This window comes from Oncorhynchus nerka, linkage group LG24 (genome assembly GCF_034236695.1).
Source record: "Oncorhynchus nerka isolate Pitt River linkage group LG24, Oner_Uvic_2.0, whole genome shotgun sequence".
NCBI classification, from domain to species: domain Eukaryota; kingdom Metazoa; phylum Chordata; class Actinopteri; order Salmoniformes; family Salmonidae; genus Oncorhynchus; species Oncorhynchus nerka.
Genome location: NC_088419.1, coordinates 94,210,866 through 94,236,719, shown reverse-complemented (window position 1 = coordinate 94,236,719; position 25,854 = coordinate 94,210,866). Strand labels below are relative to the sequence as shown.

The 25,854-nt window shown below is 43.2% G+C and overlaps 1 protein-coding gene across 3 annotated transcripts; it reads right to left on the bottom strand.

Annotated features, from left to right (window-relative positions):
- Positions 1–787: 787 nt before the first annotated feature.
- scly (selenocysteine lyase) lies at positions 788–20,412 on the bottom strand. 3 transcript variants are annotated; one of them, XM_065009344.1, is made up of 13 exons: positions 20,285–20,397; positions 19,421–19,668; positions 19,092–19,201; positions 18,242–18,342; positions 17,886–18,081; positions 17,491–17,618; positions 15,839–15,991; positions 15,482–15,588; positions 13,440–13,476; positions 8,727–8,810; positions 8,329–8,431; positions 5,326–5,401; positions 788–1,573 (listed from the first exon to the last, which is right to left on the bottom strand). In XM_065009344.1, exons 2-13 carry the CDS (start codon positions 19,663–19,665, stop codon positions 1,420–1,422), a joined length of 1,494 nt encoding a protein of 497 aa, XP_064865416.1. In that variant the 5' UTR covers positions 19,666–19,668; positions 20,285–20,397; the 3' UTR covers positions 788–1,419. The 3 variants fall into 3 exon arrangements, with proteins under 3 accessions (XP_064865416.1, XP_064865417.1, XP_064865418.1); XM_065009345.1 differs by lacking the exon at positions 5,326–5,401 and having other exon boundaries at positions 1,452–1,573; positions 20,285–20,402; XM_065009346.1 differs by lacking the exons at positions 788–1,573; positions 5,326–5,401; positions 8,329–8,431; positions 8,727–8,810; positions 13,440–13,476 and adding an exon at positions 13,500–14,037 and having other exon boundaries at positions 20,285–20,412.
- Positions 20,413–25,854: the final 5,442 nt, after the last annotated feature.

The window sequence follows — 25,854 nt, the reverse complement described above, 5'->3', positions numbered from 1 at the left end:
GAGTTAATGTGGAGGCTATATACAGGGGGTATCGGTACCGAGTCAATGTGGAGGCTATATACAGGGGGTACCGGTACAGAGTTAATGTGGAGGCTATATACAGGGGGTACCGGTAAAGAGTTAATGTGGAGGCTATATACAGGGTATTACGGTACAGAGTCAATGTGGAGGCTATATACAGGGGGTATCGGTACCGAGTCAATGTGGAGGCTATATACAGGGGGTACCGGTACAGAGTTAATGTGGAGGCTATATACAGGGGGTACCGGTACAGAGTTAATGTGGAGGCTATATACAGGGGGTACCGGTAAAGAGTTAATGTGGAGGCTATATACAGGGGGTACCAGTACAGAGTCAATGTGCAGGCTATATACAGGGGGTACCGGTACAGAGTCAATGTGGAGGCTATATACAGGGGGTACCGGTACAGAGTCAATGTGGAATCTATATACAGGGAGTTATGGTACAGAGTTAATGTGGAGACTGTATACAGGGGGTACTGGTACAGAGTCAATGTGGAGGCTATATACAGGGGGTACCGGTACAGAGTCAATGTGGAATCTATATACAGGGAGTTATGGTACAGAGTTAATGTGGAGACTGTATACAGGGGGTACCGGTTAGTTGAGTTAATTTGTAGGGTAAAGTGACTATGTAGATAATAAACAGCAGTGTAAATAGCCCCAGGTGTCGATTTGATAACAGCCATCATGGGATTTAGACAGCTTGATTAGATAACACACGCATTCAACCCCTCCATCGTAAAACAATGAACGTGAAGTATAAGTCAGATATACCAATGCTTTATTTTGACAACTTTAAACAGCTGATACGCATGGAGTTTCTGTTAGCTCCTCTGATTAGCCAGCGAAGCTAACAACTGACAGCAAGCACCATTTTTTAAAAACATTTATTTTACCTTTATTTAACTCGGCAAGTCAGTTAAAGAAGAAATTCTTATTTTCAATGGCAACCTAGGAACAGTGTGTTTAACTGCCTTGTTCAGGGGCAGAACGACAGATTTATACCTTGTCAGCTCGGGGTTTGAACTTGCAACCTTTCGGTTACTAGTCCAACGCTCTAACTGCTAGGCTAACCTGCCGCCCCAGTAAAAGCCATCCATCTATTTCACATCATTCAAGTCAAGTTTGAGTACATTTTTTCAGTCTTAAACATTGGAAACATTTTCTCCTGAATTAAATTAATAAAAAGTACTAAAAGTATAAAATTGGTCTACACGCATGCTACAAACAAATAACAAATTACAAAACACCTTTCACAAAGGTGTACATTCTCACTGCAGAATCGACAAGATATCTCTTTCAATTATTAACTGTTTGCAATACACGACACTATGAAAAGGTGTATATCCTGTAGATCAATCAACCGATAGGTCAAACAATTACAAATCAACGTTGATCAGTTGAGTCCCTCCAGTCTCTCGACAGCATTCTTCAGATCCTCCACCACCAGGCCTACCTCAGCCCGGCTGGTCCCTCTTCCCACACTCAGCCTCAGGGCATTAGCTGCCACCTCTTCAGGGATGCCACAGCTCAGCAGAATATGGGAGGGCCTGAGGGACAAAGAGTGAAAAATAACAGGGATAACTAATAGGGATAACAATATAGTTCCACTAAACAAGGGTGATTTATTTTGTCGTCTGTAATTAATACGCATAGTTTCAATATATAATGTCTATATGTCTAATATATATATATAGCGGCAGTATATATATATATATATACACACACACTACACACACACGTAAACAAGGCAACCCACTGTTCCTAGGCCGCCATTGAAAATAAGAATTTGTTCTTAATAACTGACTTTCCTAGTTAAATAAAGGTAAAATAAAATATAGAGTAACGATCTTAAGTTTGGCTGAGGGCAGATATTGTGACTGTAAAGTTACTGTAGGTCAATGATGTAGCTAGTGACTGCAGGTCTAGCTACTGTAGCTAGTGACTGCAGGTCTAGCTACTGTAGCTAGTGACTGCAGGTCTAGCTACTGTAGCTAGTGACTGCAGGTCTAGCTACTGTAGCTAGTGACTGTAGGTCTAGCTACTGTAGCTAGTGACTGTAGGTCTAGCTACTGTAGCTAGTAACTGTAGGTCTAGCTACTGTAGCTAGTAACTGTAGGTCTAGCTACTGTAGGTCTAGCTACTGTAGCTAGTAACTGTAGGTCAATGATGTAGCTAGTAACTGTAGGTCTAGCTACTGTAGGTCTAACTACTGTAGCTACTGACTGTAGGTCTAGCTACTGTAGCTAGTGACTGTAGGTCTAGCTACTGTAGCTAGTGACTGTAGGTCTAGTAACTATAGGTCTATGATGTATCTAGTTACTATAGGTCTATGACGTATCTAGTTACTATAGGTCTATGACGTATCTAGTTACTATAGGTCTATGACGTAGCTAGTTACTATAGGTATATTATATACAGTATCTAGTTACTATAGGTCTATGACGTATCTAGTTACTATAGGTCTATGATGTATCTAGTTACTATAGGCCTATGACGTATCTAGTTACTATAGGCCTATGACGTATCTAGTTACTATAGGTCTATTATATACAGTATCTAGTAACAGTAGGTCTATGACGTAGCTAGTTACTATAGGCCTATTATATACAGTATCTAGTTACTATAGGTCTATGACGTATCTAGTTACTATAGGTCTATGACGTATCTAGTTACTATAGGCCTATGACGTATCTAGTTACTATAGGTCTATGACGTATCTAGTTACTATAGGTCTATATACGTATCTAGTTACTATAGGTCTATTATGACAGTATCTAGTAACAGTAGGTATTATATACAGTATCTAGTAACAGTAGGTCTATGATGTAGCTAGTTACTATAGGACTATGACGTATCTAGTTACTATAGGCCTATGACGTATCTAGTTACTATAGGCCTATGACGTATCTAGTAACAGTAGGTCTATGACGTATCTAGTTACTATAGGTCTATGACGTATCTAGTTACTATAGGTCTATTATATACAGTAGCTAGTTACTATAGGTCTATGATGTATCTAGTTACTATAGGTCTATGACGTATCTAGTTACTATAGGCCTATGACGTATCTAGTTACTGTAGGTCTATGACGTATCTAGTTACTATAGGTCTATGATGTATCTAGTTACTATAGGACTATGATGTATCTAGTTACTATAGGTCTATGACGTATCTAGTTACTATAGGTCTATGACGTATCTAGTTACTATAGGTCTATGACGTATCTAGTTACTATAGGTCTATGACGTATCTAGTTACTATAGGTCTATGACGTATCTAGTAACAGTAGGTCTATGACGTAGCTAGTTACTGTAGGACTATGACGTATCTAGTTACTGTAGTACTATGACGTATCTAGTTACTATAGGTCTATGACGTATCTAGTTACTATAGGTCTATGACGTATCTAGTTACTATAGGTCTATGACCTATCTAGTTACTATAGGTCTATTATATACAGTATCTAGTTACTATAGGTCTATGACGTATCTAGTTACTATAGGCCTATGACGTATCTAGTTACTATAGGTCTATGACGTATCTAGTTACTATAGGTCTATGACGTATCTAGTTACTATAGGCCTATGAGGTATCTAGTTACTATAGGCCTATGAGGTATCTAGTTACTATAGGTCTATGACGTATCTAGTTACTATAGGTCTATGACGTAGCTAGTTACTATAGGTATATTATATACAGTATCTAGTTACTATAGGTCTATGACGTATCTAGTTACTATAGGTCTATGATGTATCTAGTTACTATAGGCCTATGACGTATCTAGTTACTATAGGCCTATGACGTATCTAGTTACTATAGGTCTATTATATACAGTATCTAGTAACAGTAGGTCTATGACGTAGCTAGTTACTATAGGCCTATTATATACAGTATCTAGTTACTATAGGTCTATGACGTATCTAGTTACTATAGGTCTATGACGTATCTAGTTACTATAGGTCTATGACGTATCTAGTTACTATAGGTCTATGACGTATCTAGTTACTATAGGTCTATGACGTATCTAGTTACTATAGGTCTATTATATACAGTATCTAGTAACAGTAGGTCTAGGACGTATCTAGTAACAGTAGGTCTATGATGTAGCTAGTTACTATAGGACTACGACGTATCTAGTTACTATAGGCCTATGACGTATCTAGTTACTATAGGCCTATGACGTATCTAGTAACAGTAGGTCTATGACGTATCTAGTTACTATAGGTCTATGACGTATCTAGTTACTATAGGTCTATTATATACAGTAGCTAGTTACTATAGGTCTATGATGTATCTAGTTACTATAGGTCTATGACGTATCTAGTTACTATAGGCCTATGACGTATCTAGTTACTGTAGGTCTATGACGTATCTAGTTACTATAGGTCTATGATGTATCTAGTTACTATAGGACTATGATGTATCTAGTTACTATAGGTCTATGACGTATCTAGTTACTATAGGTCTATGACGTATCTAGTTACTATAGGTCTATGACGTATCTAGTTACTATAGGTCTATGACGTATCTAGTTACTATAGGTCTATGACGTATCTAGTAACAGTAGGTCTATGACGTATCTAGTTACTATAGGTCTATGACGTAGCTAGTTACTGTAGGACTATGACGTATCTAGTTACTATAGGTCTATGACGTATCTAGTTACTATAGGTCTATGACCTATCTAGTTACTATAGGCCTATTATATACAGTATCTAGTTACTATAGGTCTATGACGTATCTAGTTACTATAGGCCTATGACGTATCTAGTTACTATAGGTCTATGACGTAGCTAGTTACTATAGGTCTATGACGTATCTAGTTACTATAGGCCTATGAGGTATCTAGTTACTATAGGCCTATGAGGTATCTAGTTACTATAGGCCTATGAGGTATCTAGTTACTATAGGTATATTATATACAGTAGCTAGTTACTATAGGACTATGACGTATCTAGTTACTATAGGACTATGACGTATCTAGTTACTATAGGACTATGACGTATCTAGTTACTATAGGTCTATGACGTATCTAGTTACTATAGGTCTATGATGTATCTAGTTACTATAGGTCTATGACGTATCTAGTTACTATAGGTCTATGATGTATCTAGTTACTATAGGTCTATGACGTAGCTAGTTACTATAGGCCTATGACGTATCTAGTTACTATAGGTCTATGACGTATCTAGTTACTATAGGTCTATGACGTAGCTAGTTACTATAGGTCTATGACGTAGCTAGTTACTATAGGTCTATTATATACAGTATCTAGTAACTGTATGTGTCAGGTCCTCACCTGTCTCCTCTGTGTGAATGGCATGCAGCCCCAACACTGGCCAGCAGTCTTCTACAGCTGGACAACACCTTCCTCCCTACAGTACAGGGGACAGAAGAGACATGAATACCTTCCTCCCTACAGTACAGGGGACAGAAGAGACATGAATACCTTCCTCCCTACAGTACAGGGTACAGAGGAGACATGAATACCTTCCTCCCTACAGTACAGGGGACAGAAGAGACATGAATACCTTCCTCCCTACAGTACAGGGGACAGAGGAGACATGAATACCTTCCTCCCTACAGTACAGGGGACAGAAGAGACATGAATACCTTCCTCCCTACAGTACAGGGACAATAAGAGACATGAATACCTTCCTCCCTACAGTACAGGGGACAGAGGAGACATGAATACCTTCATCCCTACAGTACAGGGGACAGAAGAGACATGAATACCTTCCTCCCTACAGTACAGGGGACAATAAGAGACATGAATACCTTCCTCCCTACAGTACAGGGGACAGAGGAGACATGAATACCTTCCTCCCTACAGTACAGGGGACAATAAGAGACATGAATACCTTCCTCCCTACAGTACAGGGGACAGAAGAGACATGAATACCTTCCTCCCTACAGTACAGGGGACAGAAGAGACATGAATACCTTCCTCCCTACAGTACAGGGGACAGAGGAGACATGAATACCTTCCTCCCTACAGTACAGGGGACAGAAGAGACATGAATACCTTCCTCCCTACAGTACAGGGACAATAAGAGACATGAATACCTTCCTCCCTACAGTACAGGGGACAGAGGAGACATGAATACCTTCATCCCTACAGTACAGGGGACAGAAGAGACATGAATACCTTCCTCCCTACAGTACAGGGGACAGAGGAGACATGAATACCTTCCTCCCTACAGTACAGGGGACAGAGGAGACATGAATACCTTCCTCCCTACAGTACAGGGGACAGAGGAGACATGAATACCTTCCTCCCTACAGTACAGGGGACAGAGGAGACATGAATACCTTCCTCCCTACAGTACAGGGGACAGAGGAGACATGAATCATTAACAGCCACCGTAGTTTATAAATAGCCACAGCAACGTGGGTTGTGACCTCGCGGCGATGTACGGTTAGAGATACTGCACAGCAGGGGTTCCTAACCTTTTTCTGCCTGGGACCTAAATGAGAAATTCACTGTTTTCCTGGGACCCAAGCTCATGAAAACATGGCTCGTTTTGACAGAGAACACATTATCAGTTACAGCGACGACCTGGGGAATAGTTACAGGGGAGAGAGGAGGGGGGACAACGACCTGGGGAATAGTTACAGGGGAGAGAGGAGGGACTACGACCTGGGGAATAGTTACAGGGGAGAGAGGAGGGACTACGACCTGGGGAATAGTTACAGGGGAGAGAGGAGGAGGGACTACGACCTGGGGAATAGTTACAGGGGAGAGAGGAGGAGGGACTACGACCTGGGGAATAGTTACAGGGGAAAGAGGAGGAGCGACTACGACCTGGGGAATAGTTACAGGGGAGAGAGGAGTTACACCTGGGGAATAGTTACAGGGGAGAGGAGGAGGGACTACGACCTGGGGAATAGTTACAGGGGAGAGAGGAGGAGGGACTACGACCTGGGGAATAATTACAGGGGAGAGAGGAGGGACTACGACCTGGGGAATAGTTACAGGGGAGAGAGGAGGAGGGACTACGACCTGGGGAATAGTTACAGGGGAGAGAGGAGGAGGGACTAAGACCTGGGGAATAGTTACAGGGGAGAGAGGAGGAGGGAGACCTGGGGAATAGTTACAGGGGAGGAGGAGGAGGGACTTACAGGGGAGAGGAGGAGGGGACCTGGGGAATAGTTTACAGGGGAGGGGAGAGAGGAGGAGGGACTACGACCTGGGGAATAGTTACAGGGGAGAGGAGGAGGGACTACGACCTGGGAATAGTTACAGGGGGAGAGGAGGAGGGACTACGACCTGGGGAATAGTTACAGGGGAGAGAGGAGGAGGGACTACGACCTGGGGAATAGTTACAGGGGAGAGAGGAGGAGGGACTACGACCTGGGGAATAGTTACAGGGGAGAGAGGAGGAGGGACTACGACCTGGGGAATAGTTACAGGGGAGAGAGGAGGAGGGACTACGACCTGGGGAATAGTTACATTTCCGCAACCCAACCCATACTTAAAGAACGGCTGTTGTACCGAGTGGCAGATTGACAGAGACTAGTAGAGACAATAAGGTAGTTCACCTGCTCTGCTGCCTAGTAGAGACAACTAGTTAGTTCACCTGCTCTGCTGCCTACTAGAGAGACAACTAGTTAGTTCACCTGCTCTGCTGCCTAGTACAGACAACTAGTTAGTTCACCAGCTCTGCTGCCTAGTAGAGAGACAACTAGTTAGTTCACCAGCTCTGCTGCCTAGTAGAGAGACAACTAGTTAGTTCACCTGCTCTGCTGCCTAGTACAGACAACTAGTTAGTTCACCAGCTCTGCTGCCTAGTAGAGAAACAACTAGTTAGTTCACCTGCTCTGCTGCCTAGTACAGACAACTAGTTAGTTCACCTGCTCTGCTGCCTAGTACAGACAACTAGTTAGTTCACCTGCTCTGCTGCCTAGTAGAGAGACAATAAGGTAGTTCACCTGCTCTGCTGCCTAGTACAGACAACTAGTTAGTTCACCAGCTCTGCTGCCTAGTACAGAGACAACTAGTTCACCAGTTCTAGTAGAGAGACAACTAGTTAGTTCACCAGCTCTGCTGCCTAGTAGCAGGTTCACCAGCTCTGCTGCCTAGTAGCAGGAAGGAAGAACGGGGGCGTAGGTATGACTCTACAGATCAATTCAGATGTCCACATCCACAGAGATGTGATCGTCCACTGGTAAATATGTAATAAATAAAATCATAAATAAATAAATATGTAATAATTGGCCAATGTAGTTTCATTGGCTGTTATCGAGTGGCTGAAGTGTGTAACATAAATACTGCGCAACTCAATGGCACATTTTTACTCACCCTGTAGTCCAGCACCCAGAATAGACACATTACAGGTATTGGGTAGGGTCTCGGAGTCAGGGAAATGACTGTTGAAATGGATCCTCTCCCTCCCGAAGATCGCCTTGGCAACACACAACAGCAAACACTTGTTGGACACAGAAGACATAGCTATTGGACAGGTACTATACTTGTACATCGACTTCTTCACTCACGAAACAGTACATTTTAAGGAAAACATGGCAACAATCTAAAAGGAAAACAAACAAAATGTTGGTTCTACATTGAAACTACTGAACAAATATCCCAAAACAGTGTCACTGTGTCAACACAGGCTATAAATATATTCTGAAAGACCCAAAAAAACAAAACATTGATGCTTGTTGACGGATTAGCAGACTAATATCCTGTTACTGTACCTCTAGTTGTTCCTCCAGGTAGTCCCTTATATCCAGCATATGAGTTTCATACTCCGTCAGGTTAGAGTTCACCAGCTCTGCTGCCTAGTAGAGACAACTAGTTAGTTCACCAGCTCTGCTGCCTAGTCGAGACAACTAGTTAGTTCACCTGCTCTGCTGCCTAGTAGAGACAACTAGTTAGTTCACCAGCTCTGCTGCCTAGTAGAGACAACTAGTTAGTTCACCTGCTCTGCTGCCTAGTACAGACAACTAGTTAGTTCACCAGCTCTGCTGCCTAGTAAAGAGTTCACCAGCTCTGCTGCCTAGTACAGAGACAACTAGTTAGTTCACCAGCTCTGCTGCCTAGTACAGAGACAACTAGTTAGTTCACCAGCTCTGCTGCCTAGTCGAGAGACAACTAGTTAGTTCACCAGCTCTGCTGCCTAGTACAGAAACAACTAGTTAGTTCACCAGCTCTGCTGCCTAGTACAGAGACAACTAGTTAGTTCACCAGCTCTGCTGCCTAGTACAGAGACAACTAGTTAGTTCACCAGCTCTGCTGCCTAGTACAGACAATACGTTAGTTCACCAGATCTGCTGCCTAGTACAGACAATAAGTTAGTTCACCTGCTCTGCTGCCTAGTAGAGACAACTAGTTAGTTCACCAGCTCTGCTGCCTAGTACAGACAACTAGTTAGTTCACCAGCTCTGCTGCCTAGTAAAGACAACTAGTTAGTTCACCAGCTCTGCTGCCTAGTCGAGAGACAACTAGTTAGTTCACCAGCTCTGCTGCCTAGTAGAGAGACAACTAGTTAGTTCACCAGCTCTGCTGCCTAGTACAGAGGCAACTAGTTAGTTCACCAGCCTCTCACCAGCTCTGCTGCCTGCGTTAGTTCACCTGCTCTGCTGCCTAGTACAGACAATAAGTTAGTTCACCTGCTCTGCTGCCTAGTACAGACAACTAGTTAGTTCACCAGCTCTGCTGCCTAGTACAGACAACTAGTTAGTTCACCAGCTCTGCTGCCTAGTAGAGAGACAACTAGTTAGTTCACCAGCTCTGCTGCCTAGTACAGACAATAAGTTAGTTCACTAGGCTAGGCTCTGCTGCCTAGTACAGACAATAAGTTAGTTCACCAGCTCTGCTGCCTAGTACAGACAACTAGTTAGTTCACCTACTCTGCTGCCTAGTAGAGAGACAACTAGTTAGTTCACCAGCTCTGCTGCCTAGTAGAGACAACTAGTTATTCACCTGCTCTGCTGCCTAGTAGAGACAATAAGTTATTTCACCAGCTCTGCTGCCTAGTAGAGAGACAACTAGTTAGTTCACCAGCTCTGCTGCCTAGTAGAGACAACTAGTTAGTTCACTAGGCTTTAGTGCTTAGTACAGACAATAAGTTAGTTCACCAGCTCTGCTGCCTAGTAGAGAGACAACTAGTTAGTTCACCAGCTCTGCTGCCTAGTAGAGAGACAACTAGTTAGTTCACCTGCTCTGCTGCCTAGTAGAGAGACAACTAGTTAGTTCACCAGCTCTGCTGCCTAGTAGAGACAACTAGTTCACCTGCTCTGCTGCCTAATAGACAGACAACTAGTTAGTTCACCAGCTCTGCTGCAACTAGTTTTAGTTCACCAGCTCTGCTGCCTAGTAGAGAGACAACTAGTTAGTTAGCTCTGCTGCCTAGTAGAGACAACTAGTTAGTTCCAGCTCTGCTGCCTAGCTCTGCTGTACAGACAACTAGTTAGTTCACCTGCTCTGCTGCCTAGTACAGAGACAACTAGTTAGTTCACCAGCTGCTGCCTAGTAGAGACAACTAGTTAGTTCAGTTAGTTCACCTGCTCTGCTGGTAGAACAGACAACTAGTTAGTTCACCTGCTCTGCTGCCTAGTAGAGACAACTAGTTAGTTCACCTGCTCTGCTGCCTAGTAGAGAGACAACTAGTTAGTTCAGCTCTGCTCTGCTGCTGCCTAGTAGTTCACCAGCTCTGCTGCCTAGACAGACAACTAGTTAGTTCACCAGCTCTGTTAGTTAGTTCACCAGCTCTGCTGCCTAGTAGAGAGACAACTAGTTAGTTCACCTGCTCTGCTGCCTAGTAGAGACAACTAGTTAGTTCACCTGCTCTGCTGCCTAGTAGAGAGACAACTAGTTAGTTCACCTGCTCTGCTGCCTAGTAGAGAGACAACTAGTTAGTTCACCTGCTCTGCTGCCTAGTAGAGACAACTAGTTAGTTCACCTGCTCTGCTGCCTAGTAGAGAGACAACTAGTTAGTTCACCTGCTCTGCTGCCTAGTAGAGACAATAAGTTAGTTCACCTGCTCTGCTGAGAGACAACTAGTTAGTTCACCTGCTCTGCTGCCTAGTAGAGACAATAAGTTAGTTCACCTGCTCTGCTGCCTAGTAGAGAGACAACTAGTTAGTTCACCTGCTCTGCTGCCTAGTAGAGACAACTAGTTAGTTCACCTGCTCTGCTGCCTAGTAGAGACAATAAGTTAGTTCACCTGCTCTGCTGCCGTTAGTTCACCTGCTCTGCTGCCTAGTACAGACAACTAGTTAGTTCACCTGCTCTGCTGCCTAGTAGAGACAATAAGTTAGTTCACCTGCTCTGCTGCCGTTAGTTCACCTGCTCTGCTGCCTAGTAGAGACAACTAGTTAGTTCACCTGCTCTGCTGCCTAGTAGAGACAACTAGTTAGTTCACCTGCTCTGCTGCCTAGTAGAGAGACAACTAGTTAGTTCACCTGCTCTGCTGCCTAGTAGAGACAATAAGTTAGTTCACCTGCTCTGCTGCCGTTAGTTCACCTGCTCTGCTGCCTGGTAGAGAGACAACTCTTTAGTTCAGCTACAGGCTCTGCATCATCCCGCCATATAGACACCATGAATATGGTCTGCTTTAACAATACTTATATACAGTAAATGTTCCCATTGACAATACAGGGCCTTGCAAAAGTATTCATCCCCCTTTTTTCCTATTTTGTTGCATTACAACCTGTAATTAAAATGGATTTTTATTTGGATTTCATGTAATGGACAAACACAAAATAGTGTATGTAATTGGTGAAGTGAAAAAAAAAAAAAACTTGTTTCAAAGAAATGTGAAAACAAATAAAAACATAAAAGTGGTGTGTGTGTGTATTCACCCCCTCTGCTATGAAGCCCCTAAATAACATCTGGTGCAACCAATCACCTTCAGAAGTCACATCATTAGTTAAATAAAGTCCACCTGTGTGCAATCTCATGTCATATGATCTCAGTATATATACACCTGTTATGAAAAGCCCCAGAGTCTGCAACACCACTAAGCAAGGGGCACCATGAAGACCAAGGAGCACCATGAAGACCAAGGGGCACCATGAAGACCAAGGAGCACCATGAAGACCAAGGGGCACCATGAAGACCAAGGGGCACCATGAAGACCAAGGGGCACCATGAAGACCAAGGGGCACCATGAAGACCAAGGGGCACCATGTTGTGGAGAAGTACAGATCAGGGTTGAGTTAAGAAAAAAATATACAAAACTTTGACCATCCCAAGGAGAACCATTAAATCCATTATTAAAAATGGAAAGATTATGGCACCACAACAAACCTGCCAAGTGATGGCCGCCCACCCAAACTCACGGACCAGGCAAGGAGGGCATTAATCAGAGAGGCAACAAAGAGACCAAAGATAAGTCTGAAGGAGCTGCAAAGCTCCACAGCGGAGATTGGAGTATCTGTCCATAGGACCACTTTAAGCCGTACACTCCACAGAGCTGGGCTTTTTGGAAGAGTGGCCTGAAAAAAAGCAAACACAGTTGGTGTTCGCCAAAAGGCATGTGGGAGACTCCCAAAACATATGGAAGAAGGTAATCTGGTCAGATGAGACTAAAAGTGAGCTTTTTGGCCGTCAAGGTAAACACTATGTCTGGCACAAACCCAACAGCTCTCATCACCCCAAGAACACCATCCTCACAGTGAAGCATGGTGGTGGCAGCATCATGCTGCGGGGATGTTTTTTCATCTGCAGGGACTTAGAAACTGGTCAGAATTGAAGGAATGATGGATGGTGCTAAATACAGGGAAATTCTTGATGGAAACCTGTTTGTCATCAGAGATTTGAGACTGGGACAGAGGTTCACCTTCCAGCAGGACAATGACCCTAAGCATACTGCTAAAGCAACACTCGAGTGGTTTAAGGGGAAACGTTTAAATATCTTGGAATGGCCTAGTCAAAGCCAGGACCTAAACCCAATTGAGAATCTGTGTTAGGACCTGAAGATGGCTGTACACTGAAGGAACCCATCCAACTTGAAGGAGCTGGTGCAGTTTTGCCTTGAAGAATGGGGGCAAAAAACCAGTGGCTTAGATGTGCCAAGCTTATAGAGACATACCCCAAGAGTCTTGTGGCTGTAATTGCTGCAAAAGGTGGCTCTACAAATTATTGACTTTGGGGGGGTGAATAGTTATGCACACTCAAGGTTTCAGTTTTTTTTGTTATTTCTTGTTTGTTTCACAATAAAACATATTTTGCACCTTCAAAGTGGTAGGCGTGTTGTAAATGATACAATCCCCCCCAAAACTCCATTTTAATTTCAGATTGTAAAGCAACAAAATAGGAAAAATGCCAAGGGGGGTGAATACTTTCGCAAGCCACTGTAACTGTATTTGGCCACCAGTTTTAGCTAAATATACACGGTAGGATTAAGGGTCAATGTTTTGTTACACAAATAGGCTAATTAATACTGTAATGATTCAAGACTGTACCTTTCCAAGGCCAGCGATCATTGGTGTGTTCTCAGTGCTAAAACAAAACAAACATGAAAATACAGTGCTTTTCCTTTATTACTTGTAACATCTTCATCTGTTGTTCATTATAACTTCAGAGGGTGTTTAATACAGGACCAGTCAAAATTTTTAAAACACCTACTCATTCATGGGTTTTTCTTTATTTTTACTATTTTCTACATTGTAGAATAATAGTGAAGACATAAAAACTACTTAACAACAGATAACAATCATACCAACAAAAAACAGTGTTAAACAAATCAAAATATATTTTAGATGTTAGATTCTTCATTGTAGGAGCCACCCTTTGCCTTGATGACAGCTTGAGACACTCATGGCATTCTCTCAACCAGCTTCACCTGGAATGGTTTTCCAACCGTCTTGAAGGAATTCCCACATATGCTGAGCACTTGTTGGCTGCTTTTCCTTCACTCCGCGGTCCAACTCATCCCAAACCATCTCAATTGGGTTGAGGTCGGGTGATTGTGGAGGCCAGGTCATCTGATGCAGCACTCCATCACTCTCCTTCTTGGTCAAATAGCCCTTACACAGCCTGGAGGTGTGTTGGGTCACTGTCCTGTTGAAAAACAAATGATAGTCCCACTAAGCGCAAACTAGATGGGATGGCGTATCGCTACAGAATGCTGTGGTAGCCATGCTGGTTAAGTGTGCCTTGAATTCTAAATAAATCACTGACAGTGTCACCAGCAAAGAACCCCCACACCATCACACCTCCTCCTCCATGCTTCACGGTGGGAACTACACATGGAGATCATCCGTTCATCTACTCATCTCACAAAGACCCCAAAAATCTCAAATTTAGACTCATCAGAACAAAGGACAGATTTCTACTGGTCTAATGTCCATTGCTCAAGTTTCTTGGCCCAAGCAAGTCTCTTCTTCTCATTGGTGTCCTTTGGTAGTGGTTTCTTTGTAGCAATTCGACCATGAAGGCTTGATTCACGCAGTCTCCTCTGAGGGGTTGAAGTTTTGATGTGTGTGTTACTTGAACTCTGTAAAGCATTTATTTTGGCTGCAATTTCTGAGGCTGGTAACTCAATCAAATGTATTTATAAATCCTTTCTTACATCAGCTAATGTCACAAAGTGCTGTACAGAAACTCAGACTAAAACCCCAAACAGCAAGCAATGTAGGTGTAGAAGCACGGTGGCTAGGAAAAACTCCCTAGAAAGGCCAGAACCTAGGAAGAAACCTAGAGAAACCGAACTCTAATGAACTTTTCCTCTGCAGCCGAGGTAACTCTGGATCTTCCTTTCCTGTGGCGGTCCTCATGAGAGCCAGTTTCGTCATAGCGCTTGATGATTTTTGCGACTGCACTTTTTAAAAATGTTCAGCATTTACTGACCTTCATGTCTTAAAGTAATGCTGGACTGTCGTTTCTCTTTGCTTGTTTGAGCTGTTCTTGCCATAATATGGACTTGGTCTTATACCAAATAGGACTATCTTCTGTATACCACCCCTACAACACAACTGATTGGCTCAAAAGCATTAAGAAGGAAAGAAATTCCACAAATTAACTTTTAACAAGGCACACCTGTTAATTGAAATGCATTGAAATGCACCTCATGAAGCTGGTTGAGAGAATGCCAAGAGTGTGCAAAGTTGTCATCAAGGCAAAAGGTGGCTACTTTGAAGAATCTAATTTAATTTGTTTAACACTTTATTGGTTACTAGACGATTCCATATGTGTTATTTCATAGCTTTGACGTCTTCACAATTATTCTACAATGTAGAAACTAGTAAAAATAAAGAAAAACCCTTGAATGAGTAGGTGCGTCCAGACTGTTGACTGGTACTAAACATAATAGCCATTTAAAAATTGTCAAAATATTTCAGTGTGGCAAGTAATTGATTATTAACGGCACCCTATTCCCTATATAGTGAGTGCACTAGTTCTGACCCGAGCCTTATAAGCTCTAATCAAAAGTAGTGCACTACATAGGGAATAGGGTTGCCATTGAGGAAGACAACATAATTAGACATAATTACTTGAACGATACCCTGGTCTGAAGTTCCTCTCCTGTCCCCCTCCAAACAACATGGGGTAGAGGGGTGTGGTTGTTCCTGGGCCGTTCACATACAACGCTCCCATCCTCGGTGCATAGAACTGTGTGACGGAATAGGAAAATTATATAAGAACTCATCTTCCCAGAATGCAATAGAAGATAATCACAGTATCCCACGGGTGATTCTAAATTTTATTTCCTTTGCTTCCTCGCATCTTGACTCCTTCTCAAAATGCATTTGGATGTAAAAGATCTTAGGTGTCTCCCCTCTCCTCCAATACGCTTTAAGAAACACACGAGGAATCAAGGAAACACATTTCAGATTTGCCTAAAGTCCAGAAGAGTCCTGACCTTGTGTCCTACAATGGTGAGGTAATCCACTCCCAGGTCACGGGCGTCGACCCGCACCTTGCCTATGGCCTGGGCCGCGTCAGTGTGCAGGAGGATTCTATGTTGACGCTGTCTGTTGACAAAGCTGACCCTCTGACAGAGCTCTCTGATTGGCTGTCAGGAAAAACACACAAGGTAGTCAAGTAATAATTCTGTTAGTAATATTTGTGATTAAGATACACTACATAACCAAAAGTATGTAGACACTTGCTCATCCAACATCTCATTCCAAAAGCATGAATACGGAATTGGTCTCCATTTTGCTGCTATAACAGTCTCCACTTCTCGGAATACTTTCCACTGGATGTTGGAACATTGCTGCAGGGATTTGCATCCATTCAGCCACAAGAGCATTAGTGAGGTCGGGCACTGATGTTGGGCGATTAGGCCTGGCTCGCAGTCTGAGTTTTAATTCATCCCAAAGGGGTTGAGGTCAGGGCTCTGTGCAGGCCAGTCAAGTTCTTCCACATCGATCTCGACAAACCATCGATGTATGGACATCGCTTTATGCACGGGGGCACCGTCATGCTGAAACAGGAAAGGGCCTTCCCTGAACAGTTGCCTCACAGTTTGGAGAAGACAGAACTTACAGAATTGTCTACAATGTCATTGTATGCTGTAGTGTTAACATTTCCCTTCACTGGAACTAAGGGGCCTAGCCTAAACCAGCTCCACACCATTGTCACATGATGTGGACCAGAAAACACACACACCTAATGAGAGGTCTATTCTGTCCATGTCTATTCTGGGCTCAGTTTTGGACACTGCAACCCAGAGGTGATGCTCAGCATTGAGTCTGTTTCTGTACTTGTTCTTAAGTATGCCAGAGTTGAGAACCCTGACTCACACAGGTATGTGGTACCAAACTGGACCAGAACATCTACTGCTTTCTCAGTCAGACAGGAGACCACTTCCTGTTGTAGATGAACAACCCAGAACTGTGTGAGGGGGGTTCTCAGTCAGACAGGAGACCACTTCCTGTTGTAGATGAACAACCCAGAACTGTGTGAGGGGGGTTCTCAGTCAGGCAGGAGACCACTTCCTGTTGTAGATGGAACAACCCAGAACTGTGTGAGGGGGTTCTCAGTCAGACAGGAGACCACTTCCTGTTGTAGATGAACAACCCAGAACTGTGTGAGGGGGGTTCTCAGTCAGGCAGGAGACAACTTCCTGTTGTAGATGGAACAACCCAGAACTGTGTGAGGGGGTTCACCTCAAAAAGCATCTTGCTTTCATCAGTTTATTCCAGTTCAGAATAACAATTATTATTCTGTTTTAACAGCAACAGTTCCAAGCTAGACTAGTTTTCAACAATAGTTTCTACAGTAAAATGAACAGTAGGCCTGATCATTGTTCATCGGCGTATGTACTGTTACTAGGGTTGCACTATCAGTAGCTTGCTTTGGCGAATGTTAGATATTAGCTGTGTACAAGGCCAGGGAATTGTTTGAAGGAGAAACTCACATCTACTACGATGACTTAGGATCTGTGGACAAGTGTGTGTGTGTGTGTGTGTGTGTGTGTGGTGTGTGTGTGTGTTAGGACCATTTAAGTGTGAAAACCGAGGCCATGCTGCCCGTCCGTCTGTCCGTCCGAGTGTGTGTGTCCCTCACCATTAGGACTCCTGTCTCGTTGTTAGCCATCATGATAGAGATGAGACAGGTGGAGGGGCGGACAGCAGCCAACACATCCTCCACCTCCACCCTCCCCGTCACCTTGGAAACCGCCACTGACGTCACGTCTAAGACAACAACCCAGATAGGCCTATGTCAAGTCATTGACTGTTAAGGACAACATTTGGTGTATTTATCAGTTACTGGAAATACAAACGATCCTTATTACAGTATAATGATATATGTACGTACAGTACTGAGTGACTAAAGTTCTCGTTCAACTTCAGTGTTATACGTTAATAAAACAATATATATGATTGATCATCATCATCTTCATAAAGTTAAATAGTTAAATAGTTAAATAAATATAAATCCAGAACAGTGTTAAACCCTACCTGCCGTGGCGTCCTTCAGCAGGTGTTCAGCAGTCAGTCTGACAGAGTCATGCTCTACGTTAGAGACGAGGATATGAGGTAGAGGCCAGGCTGAGGTTCCGCTGTTCTCATGGCGACGTCTCTCCCCTCTCTGCTCTGCTGTCCTGCAGCTCTCTCTGTAGGCCTCCAGGGCACTGTGGAACACCAGGTTATTGGCCTGAAGAGAACGGAGGAAAGTAAAGATCGCTGGCAATTCCAACGGTAGGTTATAAATCGCTGATAGAGCGCGCACCAATCACATTGTGTTGTTTTGAGCCAGACAATAAGCCAGATGTCATGTTGTGTTCATGTACAGTATAACGAGACTGTCAGTCTACCTCAGTCCCACCAGAGGTGAAGATGATGTCATCTGCTTTCCCCCCCACCATTCTAGCCACATTCTCTCTCGCCTGGGTAATGATCTTCTTTGCTTTCACTCCTGGAACAAGGAAGAGACGACTAAATTCAAACACACAAAGCTAAAGACGTTAATAAAATCAGCGGGGGTGACAAGATGGACAAAACAGAACATTAAAAAAACATACTTCCAAGGTTGGTGCCAACCCCTCACCTGGTGCCAACCCCTCACCTGGTGCCAACCCCTCACCCGGTGCCTGCCAACCCCTCACCCGGTGCCTGCCAACCCCTCACCCGGTGCCTGCCAACCCCTTACCCGGTGCCTGCCAACCCCTTACCCGGTACCAACCCCTCACCTGGTAACAACCCCATCACCTGGTACCAACCCCTCACCCGGTGCCAACCCCTCACCCGGTGCCAACCCCTCACCCGGTACCAACCCCTCACCCGGTACCAACCCCTCACCCGGTGCCAACCCCTCACCCGGTGCCAACCCCTCACCCGGTGCCAACCCCTCACCTGGTATGTAGGTACTACTGGGGTTTCCCCAGGCCTCGTGCCAACCCCTTACCTGGTGTGTAGGTACTACTGGGGTTTCCCCAGGCCTCGTGCCAACCCCTCACCTGGTGTGTAGGTACTACTGGGGTTTCCCCAGGCCTCGTGCCAACCCCTCACCTGGTGTGTAGGTACTACTGGGGTTTCCCCAGGCCTCGTGCCAACCCCTCACCTGGTGTGTAGGTACTACTGGGGTTTCCCCAGGCCTCGTGCCAACCCCTCACCTGGTGTGTAGGTACTACTGGGGTTTCCCCAGGCCTCGTGCCAACCCCTCACCTGGTGTGTAGGTACTACTGGGGTTTCCCCAGGCCTCGTGCAGGGCTTCAGTAACAGCCTGGATCACCTGTGGCTCCAGTGGGGTGGTGGCGTTATAGTCCATGTAGATCCTGTATTACAGAGAGGTAGTACATTAACCCATTAGTAAGGAGTTGGGAGAAGACAGGATGTGCCATGAAATAGGCCTAGTAAAACAATATGTCTACAGGGAGGGAATCCCGTGGAATCGTTCGAAGCCAAATAGATAAGAGCATGAGGAACCACAGGAACTCAATGGGTTGTAGTGATCTCCCATCGACCCCTCTGTGACAAACAGTGATAACACTTACCTGTCCTCGTCCATGTCTGGAATATACGTGTGTATATGGCCGTCAAATGGAAGATCTGAGTGCGTATGTCCATTGGCACCACCTGTGTCTGAATGATGTGAGAGTGCGTGGTGGTCATCCAAGGAAGTGACCGTATGGCCATCGGATGCAGCTGAATGGTGAGAGAATGGACGACCGTCTACTAAGCGGTGACTGTGGTCCCTCGGGTCCCTTGTGCCGGAGCTGGCCTTCACTGGTTCAGACATGACCTTATGGAAAAGCCAAGGTTTATATGACTTTAGATTAAGTCCCCCCACAAAAAAAAATACCTGCAGGTAAAGTGTGTAACATAATGTTAAGTCATTCTATAGGGTTGGCGTTGTCCTATATAAATGGGATACACGTCCTATTTATATAGGGCAACGGTCCTATAGGGTCAAGGATGGGTTTGTAAACAAACTCATGAAGCTAAAAACGTCAGTCTGTTAGCCACCTGTTATCTACTATGTCACCGACACAGTCAGATACAATCTAACGTGTCATGCCTAGCTAACTAGCTAATATGTAGACTTTCCAAGGACACGTATAATGACCTAGCTAGCTCTAAAGAAAGCTAACCAGCCGTGTCGTTTCTTAAAATGAACCCCATTTCATCCAGAACAGCATTAATCTTGATAACCAGCTAGTAGACAACATTCGTTGCATCATTCGTTGAGTGACATAACTTTAGCTAATACGTGGCTGTAGAACAAGCTAAAAAAAAAAAGCTTGCTAAGCTAGCTAACGTCATTTACTGTGGCTGGCTGGCTGGCTGGCTATGTTGGTATAAAACAAAATATATTGTTTCTTTCATCAATTTGAACGTCACTGTAGTTAGCTAAATACCTTGGCTAGATAGGCGAAGGAGGATGAGACTGAAGAAGATAGCTCTACTGTCAACGACTCCCAAAAGTCGATTCTTCTTCCTCAACCAGGAAATACCAGGTTTCCGGTTCCGTCCATGAATGAACCCGTTCCTTCCTTGTTTAGTGTGACGCCTGTAGTGCATGTTGCAGAGTCTGAAAAAACACACTCCTGTATTGAAGACTTTTCCTTAGTTTCGGGTTTTGAAAATGAATATCAATAAGTCAGTCTTAGATTGTGTTTTACAGGAAGTATATGGTATCACAATTAAAGATAAGGTTACTTATCTTGGAATTGTTATAGGCAAGGATGAAAAACAAAGGAGTGACTTAAACTTTAACCTCATTGTTGAAAGGTTGCTGAGAGAGATAAATGGTCGGGTTTTATTGTCCAAAGCTGAAGGGTTATCCAGATCGGTTTTATGTCTCGTTATCACTTGAATTATCCCTTAGAATTGTAAAGGATTTAGATAAGATTCTTTATCATTTTATTTGGAGGAACAAGCCTCACTATCTACAGAAAGATATTCTCACTAAAAAAACACGGAGGTCTTGACGTTTTAGATTTCAATACTCTAAATAATACTTTTAAAATAAATTGGATTCTGAAGTATGTTAAGAAACAGAACCGTATTTGGAATGTCTTATCCTAAGTATTTATTTGACTCTGTTTTTGTTTTAGAATTTCTGCTTTGGGTGTAATTTTGATGTTGGTAAAATCCCAGTAAAATTGGCCAAATTCCATTAACAGCCTTTAGCTTTGATGTTAAGTGCATAAACACAATATTTTCCCCTCACATATACTTTCTATGGAACAACAAAGATATATACGATTTAAAATTGAGTCTCTTTTTTTCGTAACTGGTTTGAGAATACAATTATTTTGGTTGGTCAGTTACTGAATGACGATGGATATCTACTCTCATATTACGGAATTTCTTCATAAATTAAAAATTCTAATAACCCCGAAATAATATACAATATTTTTTTATGCGATTCCAAGAGGGGTTGTGTCTTTTTTAAAATTAATCTGTGGTTGATGTAAGTAACAGATTTACATGAAAATATATTAATTGGCAATATTAACATCAAAGATAAATGTAGTAATAAACAGATTAGGAATATTGTTTGTGATACTACAATTCCCTCAGCAAGATTATGGTATATTTAATTCAACTGCTAATAATATTAGGTAAATTTCATATTCAAAAATGCAAATGGTCTAATTCAAAACCTAACTTTTTTTAACTTTATAAATTAATTTAATCAAATCAAATCAAATCGAATATTATTTGTCACATACACATGGTTATCAGATGTTAATGCGAGTGTAGCGAAATGCTTGTGCTTCTAGTTCCGACAATGCAGTGATAACCAACAAGTAATCTAACTAAAAATTCTAAAACTACTGTCTTATACACAGTGTAAGGGGATAAAGAATATGTACATAAGGATATATGAGTGAGTGATGGTACAGAGCAGCATACAGTAGATGGTATCGAGTACAGTATATACATATGAGATGAGTATGTAGACAAAGTAAACAAAGTGGCATAGTTAAAGTGGCTAGTGATACATGTATTACATAAGGATGCAGTCGATGATGTAGAGTACAGTATATACGTATGCATATGAGATGAATAATGTAGGGTAAGTAACATTATATAAGGTAGCATTGTTTAAAGTGGCTAGTGATATATTTACATCATTTCCCATCAATTCCCATTATTAAAGTGGCTGGAGTTGGGTCAGTGTCAATGACAGTGTGTTGGCAGCAGCCACTCAATGGTGGCTGTTTAACAGTCTGATAGCCTTGAGATAGAAGCTGTTTTTCAGTCTCTCAGTCCCAGCTTTGATGCACCTGTACTGACCTCGCCTTCTGGATGATAGCGGGGTGAACAGGCAGTGGTTCGGGTGGTTGATGTCCTTGATGATCTTTATGGCCTTCCTGTAACATCGGGTGGTGTAGGTGTCCTGGAGGGCAGGTAGTTTGCCCCGGTGATGCGTTGTGCAGACCTCACTACCCTCTGGAGAGCCTTACGGTTGAGGGCGGAGCAGTTGCCGTACCAGGCGGTGATACAGCCCGCCAGGATGCTCTCGATTGTGCATCTGTAGAAGTTTGTGAGTGCTTTTGGTGACAAGCCGAATTTCTTCAGCCTCCTGAGGTTGAAGAGGCGCTGCTGCGCCTTCTTCACGACGCTGTCAGTGTGAGTGGACCAATTCAGTTTGTCTGTGATGTGTATGCCGAGGAACTTAAAACTTGCTACCCTCTCCACTACTGTTCCATCGATGTGGATAGGGGGTGTTCCCTCTGCTGTTTCCTGAAGTCCACAATCATCTCCTTAGTTTTGTTGACGTTGAGTGTGAGGTTATTTTCCTGACACCACACTCCGAGGGCCCTCACCTCCTCCCTGTAGGCCGTCTCGTCGTTGTTGGTAATCAAGCCTACCACTGTTGTGTCGTCCGCAAACTTGATGATTGAGTTGGAGGCGTGCGTGGCCACGCAGTCGTGGGTGAACAGGGAGTACAGGAGAGGGCTCAGAACGCACCCTTGTGGGGCCCCGTGTTGAGGATCAGGGGGGAGGAGATGTTGTTGCCTACCCTCACCACCTGGGGGCGGCCCGTCAGGAAGTCCAGTACCCAGTTGCACAGGGCGGGGTCGAGACCCAGGGTCTCGAGCTTGATGACGAGCTTGGAGGGTACTATGGTGTTGAATGCCGAGCTGTAGTCGATGAACAGCATTCTCACATAGGTATTCCTCTTGTCCAGGTGGGTTAGGGCAGTGTGCAGTGTGGTTGAGATTGCATCGTCTGTGGACCTATTTGGGCGGTAAGCAAATTGGAGTGGGTCTAGGGTGTCAGGTAGGGTGGAGGTGATATGGTCCTTGACTAGTCTCTCAAAGCACTTCATGATGACGGAAGTGAGTGCTACGGGCGGTAGTCGTTTAGCTCAGTTACCTTAGCTTTCTTGGGAACAGGAACAATGGTGGCCCTCTTGAAGCATGTGGGAACAGCAGACTGGTATAGGGATTGATTGAATATGTCCGTAAACACACCGGCCAGCTGGTCTGCGCATGCTCTGAGGGCGCGGCTGGGGATGCCGTCTGGGCCTGCAGCCTTGCGAGGGTTAACACGTTTAAATGTCTTACTCACCTCGGCTGCAGTGAAGGAGAGACCGCATGTTTTCGTTGCAGGCCGTGTCAGTGGCACTGTATTGTCCTCAAAGCGGGCAAAAAAGTTATTTAGTCTGCCTGGGAGCAAGACATCCTGGTCCGTGACTGGGCTGCGTTTCTTCTTGTAGTCCGTGATTGACTGTAGACCCTGCCACAGGGTGATCAATATGTCACTACTTTAACTAAAATGAAAAGCAAAAAGGCAACTAAAACTTCTTGTATTGTTAATGAATATGATTTGTTTGTTTAGGATTCCTGACAATGTAAATAGTTTGTATGTGACCATTCTTCTTTTGTTTGTTGATATTTGTTCATTTAAAAATACATCTAAAAAAATACAAATCGAAAGTTGCTGGCCAGCCAATCAAATTTGGTTCTTTGAAGGTTCCCAGAACACAAAAAACTGTTCATTTGTGCTGATTATTACAATGTTTCTATTAGGTCGCAAAAAATATTTGCCTAATATTGCAAAAACATTTTTCTAGGTTGCGGGAACATTGTGTGTTTTGGGGATGTTATCATCCTAATGTTAGATAAAACCCTAACTACAACTTAATGGGATTCTCAGCTAATGTTCTGGGAATGTTCCTGGTTTGCTGGGTGGTTTCTTCGAACCTATATTTCATACTAAATCCTACGTATTCTATCAAATCCTAAACTATAATCTATCAGAATAGAATTTAATAGATCAATAAAAAGAGGCCGATAATCTCCAGCTTGCAGGGAACAATATCAACACAAAAAATAGACATGTACTTTGGGTCGTGTTTCATAAGTTCCACGTTTATTTCATATCAATTGACAATGTGTTTTAATGTACACCAACTGTTTATGCTTCAACTCCAACACTCAAATAGAGACATTGATTTAACTACTGAACATTTAAGATGGTGTTTCAACAGGTTACAGCTGTATGGTGTACTGCTCACAGCAATCATGTTGTTTTATATACAATGCAACAACAACAAAAAGAACATGAAGAAAACCAAATAGAAAAAGGCTTTAATGGGTGCAGTTTGACAGAGCTATAGAAACAACACAATCAGTTCTGATTAAATATGGAAGCACACTTGATGGTTCAAAAGCTACTTTGTGAATTCTGTGATGGTGATGACTAAGAGGGGATGTGGATGTTTGTGGCCAGACAGTGAAATAGGATTGACAGACAGACAGACATTGTCCGAGTCCCAAACGGTACACTATTCCCTATGCAGTGCACTAGTTATGACCAGATCCCATAAAAAGTAGTGCACTATTAAGGGAATAGGGTGCCATTTGGGACTAATGACCCAGTCTACATGATCTCCTGGCTACATTCAAAAGGCCATATGAACACATCTCCTCGTAGGTAAGGGTCTTTTATGTCATATACAGTGTAGTGCCCTTAATATTGTAAACTGGGAAGGAGACAACCATAACCTGCTCAATAGGCCCACACACTGCAATCCAATATAGTATGATAATAATAATTTACATTCTACCAGACTGTATGTGAGATTTCAGTGATGCACCACCACCATCCATGACTATTTGGGTTTTCTGATTCAATCAATGGAACAAGACAAACTGTGAGGAAATTAGCTAGACCCAACAGGTGTAGAACCCATTGGTACAGGGTAGACCTCTGACCCACTGGTACAGGGTAGACCTCTGACACACTGGTACAGGGTAGACCTCTGACACACTGGTACAGGGTAGACCTCTGACCCATTGGTACAGGGTAGACCTCTGACACACTGGTACAGGGTAGACCTCTGACACACTGGTACAGGGTAGACCTCTGACACACTGGTACAGGGTAGACCTCTGACAGGCTAGACCTCTGACCCGTTGGTACAGGCTAGACCTCTGACCCACTGGTAAAGGGTAGACCTGACTTCCCCTGGAACGCCAAAGGAATGATAACGGTTTTAAAATGCGCATTTACTGCAAGCAGTGTATACCCTGTAGTTATACAGTAAGATACATTGATGTGGGTAAAATGACCTTATATCACAACCTTCATTAGATTGAATCATTACTGTCAAATCTAATATCATTTACACACAGAGCCCTTTCAACATGGTACAGTATGTGAAGAGATACGCATGTAGGCAGTGGTGGAAAAAGTACTCAATTGTCATACTTGAGAAAAAGTAAAGATACCTTTAAAGAAAATGACTCGGGTAAAAGTGAAATTCACCCTGTAAAATACTACTTGACTAAAAGTATTTAGTTTTAAAATGTACTTAAGTATCAAAAATAAATGTAATTGCTAAAATATACTTAAAAGTATCAAAAGTAAAAGTATAAATCATTTCAAATTCCTTTATATTAAGCAAACCAGGCAGCACAATTTTCTTGCTTTTTATTTTTACGGAGAGCCAGGGGCACTCAGACAT

Bases quoted from the DNA above. Each gene is read 5' to 3' on its own strand.
- scly (XM_065009344.1), bottom strand. From the start codon at position 19,665: ATGTCTGAACCAGTGAAGGCCAGCTCCGGCACAAGGGACCCGAGGGAC. The intron at 8,811-13,439 runs GTACAGTCTTGA...TGTCTCTACTAG, and splicing joins TGATCGCTGGCCTTGGAAAG to GCAGCAGAGCTGGTGAACTC. The intron at 8,432-8,726 runs GTACAGTAACAG...TGTGTTGCCAAG, and splicing joins ACCTGGAGGAACAACTAGAG to GCGATCTTCGGGAGGGAGAG.